This window comes from Cnephaeus nilssonii (genome assembly GCF_951640355.1).
Source record: "Cnephaeus nilssonii genome assembly, chromosome: 10".
Classification (NCBI taxonomy): domain Eukaryota; kingdom Metazoa; phylum Chordata; class Mammalia; order Chiroptera; family Vespertilionidae; genus Cnephaeus; species Cnephaeus nilssonii.
The window spans coordinates 31,490,479-31,499,961 of NC_137081.1; the positions used below are offsets into that span (position 1 = coordinate 31,490,479).

Here is a 9,483-nt window from a genome sequence, read left to right on the forward strand (position 1 = left end):
TTCTCATTGGAGGGCCTCAGTCACAGAGGATGGACCCCTCTTGTGAGGTCTCTCCTACGTCCAAGCCTGGTGTGGTGACTGAGAACTGGAGCAGGTGCAGATGGCCCTATTACTCACCTCCTGAGGTCCAGGCTTAAGGTCTTCACAGCTCATCCCATTTCCCTCAGAAGGTGTCTATAGACTCGTGAGTTCAGCTATACAGAAGGTGACATGTTTAGTTTTTCAATGGAACTGAAGGAAAATACCCAAACTGACCCTACTTACTTCTGCCTTCCAATATAAATCATCTACAAATTCAAGGCACACATTTTGAATTTCCTTTGAATAGGGAAACTAGCTTGGACTTATACCTGTCGATGAGCAGGAAATCAGGGCCTTCCCTGGAATAATCCACCACTTCGGTCCAGCAACTCGCCGAGGGTCCCTATTTCAAGCACAAAGAAAGGGGGCCTGGATTAGATTCCTCGGCTAGTCGTTGCTTCTCTCTGCCACACGGTGGTGCTGTTGGCAGCGGGTCTTAACACATCCCAATCAACAGGTGAATCAGTGTTGTCAGGCCTAGCTCAGGTAGCTGTGAGCCTTCCAGAAAAGACAACTCCAAATGCCACACCCAATCCAAACTGCCTGTTGTACAGGTTCCCAGAGCCACAGAGGGTCCCCCAACAGCACCCATTCCCCCAGCACTCAGGTTCCAGGTGCTGTCAGGGCTGGTCCACTCTCTGGGTGGCATGGAGCTCTATCATCTTCCCCCCACAGGAAGTCACACCCACAGGGGCCAGCTGTCCACGAAGCCAGGGCTGTCCCTACACATCTCCCCAGGCCAGCTGGGCTACCCGCCCTCTTTCAAAGGGTGATGACTCCATTAGGAATGCACTGAACTGCAAGGAACAGAAAACCCCAAGAGTCATGGCTTAAATAAGTGAGGTTTCCTCTTTCTCACATGATAAGAATCGCAGGCAGGGCCGTGGTTGCGTCGTTGCTTCGGCTGTCCCACAAAGCTACCAGGGACCCAGGCTTGTTGCCCCAGGTTGCAAGCTGACTGCCACAGCTCTGCACGTCACATCTGTGTTCAAGGCAGGAAAGGGGCCAGCCGTTTCTGACCCCGTTTATCAGGAAGCAAAAGCTTCCCTGAAGCCCCTCAGCCAACTTCTGCAGACACACCACTAGTTATCACATGGCCACCCTTAGCTACAAAGGAGCCTGGGAAATGAACATTTCACTTTTCTGGCCTCTAGAGTAGAAGGTGGTGATGGAGTAGTTGTTAGACAATAAATGAAGCCTACAGAAGATTTCCTCTTAATGGGTCCCATACTTTCACTTGAACCCCTCCAGGCCGGAAACTGCCACCCCTCAAAGGCAATTCACCCTCCTGAGAACCAAGGAGACTTCTCAGCCACTCTCCCAGAGCAGAGAGGAGAAAAAAGGAGTTTAAAACTTCATACATAGGGAGGTGGCATAATTCAAAGCAGAGGGAAATCAGTTTCCATCTTCTCCCTTTTCCCTCCCTCCCAAACACTGTGGAGAAGGAAGAAGGCAAAGTAAAAAATGTTGAAGCATCAGTTGAACCTCTTGTGCCTGGACCTATGCCTGGGAGGATGGTGCCGGGAAAGGGAGAGGGATGGGTGGCCCATTACTGAGCAGAAGCCATTAATGATCTTTGGCAAAGTGTGGTTTTAGAGGGAAGAGCTATTGCTCTGCAAAATGTGTGAGGCAATTGAGTCTGGGGGCACCAGAGGGCAGAGTGGGAAGAAGGGGGCATTGGTTTTGTAAACTCCAGAGAAAGCAGCCCAGGTGCATGGAGAGATCAAAGCTTGGGGTGGCGGTGCTATCAAGGCAAATCAAGTGTGGGGCCCAGGGCAGGACTGAATGTAAGGATGGCAGCCGAGCCACCCACATGACACAGAACAAGCAGATGTCCAGGGAGGCAGCTGCTACCACTACCGCCTCCCCTCCTCCCAGTCCTGGTGAGGACAGGAGGAGCTTGTGGCCCTGCTACAAGGGGCTGAGGTCTGAGCCAACCTCTCATTTGGATCGCCAAGGACAGGGTGTGTCAGATGACTTCCGGTTTACTGACACATTGAAAAGCTACAGACAGCCCTACCTGGTTTGGCTCAGTGGATAGAGTGTTGGCCTGTGGACTGAAGGGTCCTGGGTTCAAGTCCAGTCAAGAGCGCATGCCTGGGTTGTGGGGCGTGCAGGAGGCAGCCAAAGAATGGTTCTCTCTCATCATTGATGCTTCTATCTCTCCCTCTCTCTTACTCTCTGAAATGAATAAAAATATATTTTTTTAAAAGAATAGCCACAGACATCATTCATTTGTGGGGTGGGGACATGGCCTCAAATGGCACTTTCCTTCAGACCTCAGAGGCATCTGCCACCCTGTCCCCTAAGATCCTGACAGGTGGGTGGCATGAATGGGAAACTGAATTTTCTGTCTTGCCCATGAACTGGGACACGCTGACCTGTCTGCTTGGAATAGATGGTCAGAAGACAGGTGGCCTGAGCCTGTGTCACAGCCATCAGCTCCCAGATCAGCTTAGCCCCACCCTTCCCGTGACCACAAACCATGAAGTGGATGGAGCTTGTTTTCCAGCCCTTCTAGGCTCCCTTATCCGACTCTCAGGGGGCCACAACTTCTTGTCTATCTGCCCCATGGACTGTGAGCTCCTGCGAGCAGCTCCCGTGTATCCTGAGTCCCCCAAGCCCAGAGCTGTGCCTACCATAAGTCTACAGATGATTTAATAAATACTTAGGAACCCCTATTCAAGGCCTGTCCTATTCACAAGAGCCCCAAGTTTGAGTTCTTTCTCAGCCCTCCTTCCTATGAAGCTTACCAGGCTGGGACCCATGCCTCCTGACCTGACACCCTGATTTGCTGTTAAGGTGTCAAAGCCTGGGGCACATCATGCATCTTTCTTGTAGGCGTTGTGCCTTCTGGTGTCTTGGCCCAGTGGAGTGATCCATTAAGATGTCAGGCTGGTGGGAGAGGTTTGGGGTCCTCAGCCATGTCATAGAGAAACTCGGGTACAAATCATGTCTAGCCAAAAGCCTTCACACCTCCCCAAATCCTGACATGCTGGAGGGAGCAGGAGCAGGAACTCTTTCTAAGCACTCTGCCTTCTCTCCCACACCCACGAGGCCCTGGCTGCATCCTCAGCTTCCCCGCTGGACATGAATCTGGGACAACTGAATCTGAGGGGGGAGGGAGGCTGGACCATCTCTGTTGGGGCAGACGGGCCCCTCTGTCCCCTCCCCAGCCCAGGTAACCCGAGCCTGGCATTTTGTCCATCCTAGAACAGCTGACAGTGCTGTGGTCAGACAGCTGTGGGGCTGGGCCAGCCTGGCTGGGCTGACTGGGGTGGGAGTGTGGGCTGTTACATGAGACCAGAGTCTGCATCTCTCGGCCTCAGACCTGGGGAGCTGCCGTCCCCTCCTGTCCCCTCGGAGAGCTGTGACACCATGCACAGGGGTCAGGGGCAGCTGTTCCTCCTGCCGCTGCTGGCTATCTGCCTGGGTGTGGACACGGGCTTGGGGCCCTGGGGAAGACCGGAGCAGGGGACCAAGGCCTCAGGAGACGAGGGACTGGAGGGCTATTGGAGCCTGCCCTCAACCCCAGCTCTCTGCCTTTCCATGTCACATCCTCCCCCTCTTTCTGCCCCAAAGTTCCTGCGCCCAGGCTTACCGCTGTCTGTTTCAGGAGCCCAGGGCCGGAACCAGGAGGAGCGTCTGCTGGCCGACCTGATGCACAGCTACAACCCCCTCCTGCGGCCTGCTCAGCGGGATGCGGACGTGGTCAATGTCAGCCTGAAGCTCACCCTCACCAACCTCATCTCCCTGGTGAGCCACGGGCTTGTAGGGTGACAGGGAGGAGGGACCAGGGACCTGCTAGGGAGAGGAAGGTGCTAGAACATGCCCATGGAGACTGCCCAAAAGGCTGGGGTTCTGGGAGACCCAAGAATGGCCTGTAGGAACTAATATCTGGGAGGACAATTGTTGGGGGCTTATACCTCGGTCTGCACCCCCAGAATGAGCGAGAGGAGGCCCTCACCACCAACGTCTGGATAGAGATGGTAAGAGATCACCTCTCACCCTCTTTCCTCTCTCAGGGCCCCCCACCACGGGGCCCAAGGCCCTCAGAGCTGCCCTCCTCCCCTCCCTGCCTCTTCTGTGCCCCCTGGGCTGGGCTCCTGTTCCTGGGGGTGTGGCACACAGACAGCAGGGCCTGGCAAACCCTCCTCTCCCTGCAGCAGTGGTGCGACTATCGCCTTCGCTGGGACCCGCAGGACTACGAAGGCCTGTGGGTGCTGAGGGTGCCCTCCACCATGGTGTGGCGGCCGGATGTCGTGCTGGAGAACAAGTGAGGAGGGGATGTGGCCTAGGGTTGGGGGACAAAAGGACACAAGAACCGGGCCTAGCAGGACAAGGGGGGGTCTGGGAAGAAAGAGGTGACAGGGGATGCAGACTAGGGGCCCGGCAGAGGCGCAGGCTACTAGGCAGAGCAGGTGCGGAGGCCCAGCCCAGGCCAGAGCTGCTTGCAGAACTGGCTCCATCACGCTGGGCCACTCCCTTCCCTCTAACCTGGGGACGAGGACAGCTCCTATGGAAGCTGTTGAGCGCCAACCAGCCAGGAAAAGCGCTGTACTCAGTCCTGGCACCTTGCAGGAGACGCACAGGTGTTAGTGGCTATCATGACCACTACGGAAGAGAGCGGGAGAAGTGGCAGTGACGGGATGCGGGGTCTGAGGAGCCTGGGCGGGTGGGGGTGGCAGGGAGGTGCTAGGGAAGGTGGTGATTCCTGTGGCCACTGGGGACCAGGCAGGGCGTGGGCCCCCAGGCAGGGTTGGTGTCCCCAGGCAGAGGGATGGCGCCGGGTGCGGGTCTCAGCAGTCTCGTGGCTTGGCCTGCCCACAGCGTGGACGGCGTCTTCGAGGTGGCCCTCTACTGCAACGTGCTCGTGTCGCCTGACGGCTGCGTCTACTGGCTGCCACCTGCCATCTTCCGCTCCTCCTGCCCCGTCTCTGTCACCTACTTCCCCTTCGACTGGCAGAACTGCTCCCTCATCTTCCAGTGAGGCCATTTACTGGGGCGAGGGGGGCCTCAGGGAGCTGCCCTAAGAGGGGCCCTGGCCAGGTGGGGGACATGAGGCTTCTGGCCAGGGGTCTGGCTCCATTTCTCTGGGGCTCTGTGCACATTAAGATCCAGACACCTGAAGACACCTATGTCTCTCCCTGCTAAGCCCCTCCTTCACTGCCTCAGTTTCCCTGCCTGTGCCCAAGGGGAGAAATGAATGTCTGGAATGGGTGGGTGAGAAGGCATACACATGCCACAACATACGTGATGCATACACATGTGCCACCACATGCAAGACCATTACGCTCTACAGCCCAGGGAGAGGTGGGGCTGCCTCAATTTTCTCATCTATACATGTCGGGGGGGCGGTCTGGGGGAGGGTCTTCTCTAGTTTAGAGGAGCAGTCTTCCACAGGGAGACCCTGCAGGGAGACCCTCCTCAGTAAACAGACCCGACAGGTATGGACGGGTTTTCTGTTCTGACCTTTGGTACCTTCTGCCCAGGAGGCAGGGGAGGAGCAGAACACAGTAACCCGGGGCCCTTGGACACCAGGTGACCACACTAAGCCGCAGCCTCCTGTCCCCCGGGTTTCTCCAGGGCCCCCAAGAGCCCAGGCCCCCTCATGTTGTTGCCAGGGTTTTGTGGAGAACTCAGAAATTATTGGCTGCGCTTCTTCTTTTTTAATCCTCACCTGAGGATATGCTTATTGAGGGAGGGAAGGGAGGGAGAGAGGGAGGGAGGGAGGGAGGGAGGGAGGGAGGGAGGGAGGGAGGGAGGGAGGGAAGCACTGATGTGAGGGAGGACATTGATCGGTTGCCTTCTGTATGTGCCCAGATCAGAGATCGAACCCGCAACCCAGGTATGTGATCAGAAATGGAACTCACAGACTTTCGGTATATGAGATGACGCTCCGACCAACTGAGTCACACCAGCCAGGGCTGGCTGCACTTTTTGAGGCAAAACTGCCCACAGATGACTATACCGTATACCTCACAGGTGGGTCTACGCACACCCAGCTTCACCCTGTCTCCCTCCCCGCCCCCCAGGTCCCAGACCTACAGCACCAATGAGATCAATTTGCAGCTGAGCCAGGAAGATGGTCAGACCATCGAGTGGATTTTCATCGACCCCGAGGCCTTCACAGGTAACCTCCACCCAGGGCCCCTGCTGGACCTGGCTGTGGGGATAAGGCTGGACCGGGATCATGCCCCCTCCCATGTAACTCAAGATGAAAACTAAGCAAACCGTAAAACGGCTTTTTAAAGGTCTACAGAGCTCTGATTTTCCTCATGATAATGACTCCCATTTTGGAGGGAGGGGATTAAGTATCCGATTTCCCTCACTGTTTCTGCCCCTCGATGGCAATTCTACGGGCACAAGAGGGCTGCAAGGGTCTGCCCAGCCCACTGCCGTGCCCACCCGGCCTGCCACCCACAGAGAATGGAGAGTGGGCCATCCGGCATCGGCCGGCCAAGATGTTCCTGGACGCTGCGGCCCCGGCAGAGGAGGCGGGCCACCAGAGGGTGGTCTTCTACCTGCTCATCCAGCGCAAGCCCCTCTTCTACGTCATCAACATCATCGCGCCCTGTGTACTCATCTCCTCCGTCGCCATCCTCATCTACTTCCTTCCTGCCAAGGGTACCTGGAGCCTTTGGGAGGGGAGCCATTGGCCGGGCCAGAGGGGACAGCTGGCAGGGCAAAGAGTGGCACCACGACCCAGGACTAGGGCAGTGCACTCTTTGTGGGGTGGGGGGAGTGCCCCACAGCAGGGAGATGGAGACCTGCTCTGAGAGCCTCCTGGTCACCCACAGCGGGTGGCCAGAAGTGTACCGTTGCCATCAACGTGCTCCTGGCCCAGACTGTCTTCCTCTTTCTCGTGGCTAAGAAGGTGCCTGAGACCTCCCAGGCAGTGCCACTCATCAGCAAGTAAGGCTAGTCCTCACGCCTGCCGCCCACCTCCTCCCCCTCCCTCCCTTCTTGGCCACTGCCCTCCTGCCTCCCTCCCAATGCCAGCCCCTCACCCAAGGGATCTGGGGGAGCAGCCGCTATGGGTGGGGTTGGCATCTGGGCAGGTAGTGCTGAAGGGCCAGCCCCGCCTCCTGCCCACCCCCCCCCCCCCGGCAGGTACCTGACCTTCCTCCTGGTGGTGACCATCCTCATTGTTGTGAATGCTGTGGTCGTGCTCAACGTGTCCTTGCGGTCCCCCCACACACACTCCATGGCCCGCGGGGTCCGAAAGGCAAGGTCCCTCCCTGCTCCTTCCAGCATCTTCCTGCTCTACCCACTGACATGCACTTTCCTTGGCACCCCTGTCCCTGTGCATATTCCTCACATGCCATATTCAGCAGCAAATCTGGTCTGTGTGTATTTTGGAGCATGTGCCCAAATGAGTAATAATAACATTGAATACTGAGTGCTTACCAAGTGGCAGACATATTACACATACTAACTTAACTTGGATAAAACCTCTCTGCAGTGGGTATTAGTATCATCTCCATTTTTCAGATGAGGAAATGAGGCACAGAGAGGTTCAGTAGCTTACCTAAGGTCACACAGGTAGAAAGTGGAGGAGACAGGATTCTGATCAGGCAGTCTGGCTCCAGAGCTTGTGTGACCTGCAGCCCACTTGCAGCCGTCAGCTGGGGCCCTTGTCACAAATGCAGATCCCCAGGGCCCCGGCCATATCCTGGGCCAGAATAGTGGGGGTGGGGCCCAGGAACCTCTGTTTGGGACAAGTGCCCTGGTGATTGTGATGTGCACAAGAGTTTGGGGACCTGGCCTCAATGTCCGGGGCAGAAGAGCCGAGCTGTATCAGGGCCAAGCCACTGCCCCTAATGTGCTGCCTCCCAACCTCTAGCAGCATGAGCCCTTCGTGCCAACCTGCATTTTCTGCTGCAAAGCCCAGCTTGGCTGCCGAGCTAAGCCACCCAGGACCCCCCTCTGCAGGTGTTCCTGCGGCTCTTGCCCCAGCTGCTGCGGATGCACGTGCGCCCGCTGGCCCCAGCGGCGGTGCAGGATGCCCGGCCCAGGCTCCAGAATGGCTCCTCCTCAGGGTGGTCAATCTCAGGTGCGGAGGAGGCGGCCCTCTGCCTGCCTCGCAGTGAACTCCTCTTCCGGCAGCGGCAGCGCAATGGGCTGGTGAGGGCAGCACTGGAGAAACTAGGTGAGGCAGGGGATGTGACACTGGGGACATTCCTCCCCATGGACTCCAGACACGGAAGGCTGTCTGTGGGCCAAAGCATGAGGCACTGCAGATGAGGGTTGGGCAAGTGTACAGGCGGGGGAGAGAGGGGCTGGGTCCCTACGGAGAGGCCACCTTCTCAGCCTCTTTTTCCTCCATTCTACTCACAAACCTGACCCTCTCACCTCATCAGAGAAAGGCCTGGAGCCAGGGCAGAGCCAGGTGTTGTGTGGGAGCCTGAAGCAGGCTACCCCAGCCATCCAGGCCTGTGTGGAAGCCTGCAACTTCATTGCCCGTGCCCAACACCAGCGGAATCACTTTGACAGTGTAAGCCCGTCTGGGAGTGGGAGGTTGCTGTGAGTACCTGGTGAGGGGCTGGGGCCTGCCATGGGGGCAGGATGAATGGGGTGACCATGGTAGGGCAATGGGATGGGAAAAGTAGAGATGGGATTGGGGAGGAGGGGGACATCAGGGCCAGGGACCATGGAAGAAGCCAAGTTGAAACTTGGAAGTAGGTTAGAAGGGCCCAAAGAAACGGAGAATGGAGGCCTGCTGGAAGGCCAAGGACGGTTCAGGATCCAGGGCAAGCTTTGTGCCCCCGCTGGTCATCCCACACTCTGCCTCCACCCTCAGGGGAACGAGGAGTGGTTCTTAGTGGGCCGTGTGCTGGACCGTGTCTGCTTCCTGGCCATGCTCTCCCTCTTTGTCTGTGGCACTGCCGGCATCTTCTTCGTGGCGCACTACAACCGGGTGCCCGCCCTGCCATTCCCTGGAGACCCTCACCCCTACCTGCCCTCGCCTGACTGAGTCAACCAATTGCTGTTAACCATTCAGAGAATTACCAGCTGTGTTCTTCTGCTGAGGTCGTGGGTGTGCCCTTTGGGAAGCATCCTTCAGGGCCGTGGAAGCCCTGAGAAAGCTGGAGAAATAAAGAGACAGAGCCGGAGTCTTGGAGTGGTTGAGGATGGGCTGTGGGCAGGGTGCGCTATGGGGGGGGGGGGGGGGGGGGTCAGTGGCAAAGCATTGTCAACTCTCAGAATTTTTGAAATCCTAACGACTCCATTTTGCATGATGCCCCCAACTAAGTAAGGTCGTATCCCTCCAGTCCTGGGCCTCCCTTTCTTTTTATGAGCTGCCTACAAGCTCTTTAAAGAGGGAAGTCCAGAGAAATGTGAAGAATAGCAGTCAATGATCTCTCAAAAGAAGACGGCAGCTCACCCCAGCTGCCATCT

The 9,483-nt window shown here is 57.1% G+C and overlaps 1 protein-coding gene across 1 annotated transcript; it reads left to right on the forward strand.

The window, feature by feature from the left end:
* Window positions 1-3,459: 3,459 nt before the first annotated feature.
* Window positions 3,460-9,058, forward strand: CHRNG (cholinergic receptor nicotinic gamma subunit; the record flags this gene model as incomplete). The annotated part of the gene is made up of 12 exons (XM_079782482.1): window positions 3,460-3,514; window positions 3,698-3,837; window positions 4,026-4,070; window positions 4,248-4,357; window positions 4,912-5,067; window positions 6,117-6,214; window positions 6,508-6,708; window positions 6,882-6,996; window positions 7,195-7,309; window positions 8,017-8,233; window positions 8,445-8,578; window positions 8,885-9,058. The coding sequence occupies 12 exons, from the start codon at window positions 3,460-3,462 to the stop codon at window positions 9,056-9,058; spliced, it is 1,560 nt and encodes a 519-aa protein (XP_079638608.1).
* Between the last annotated feature and the right edge of the window lie 425 nt (window positions 9,059-9,483).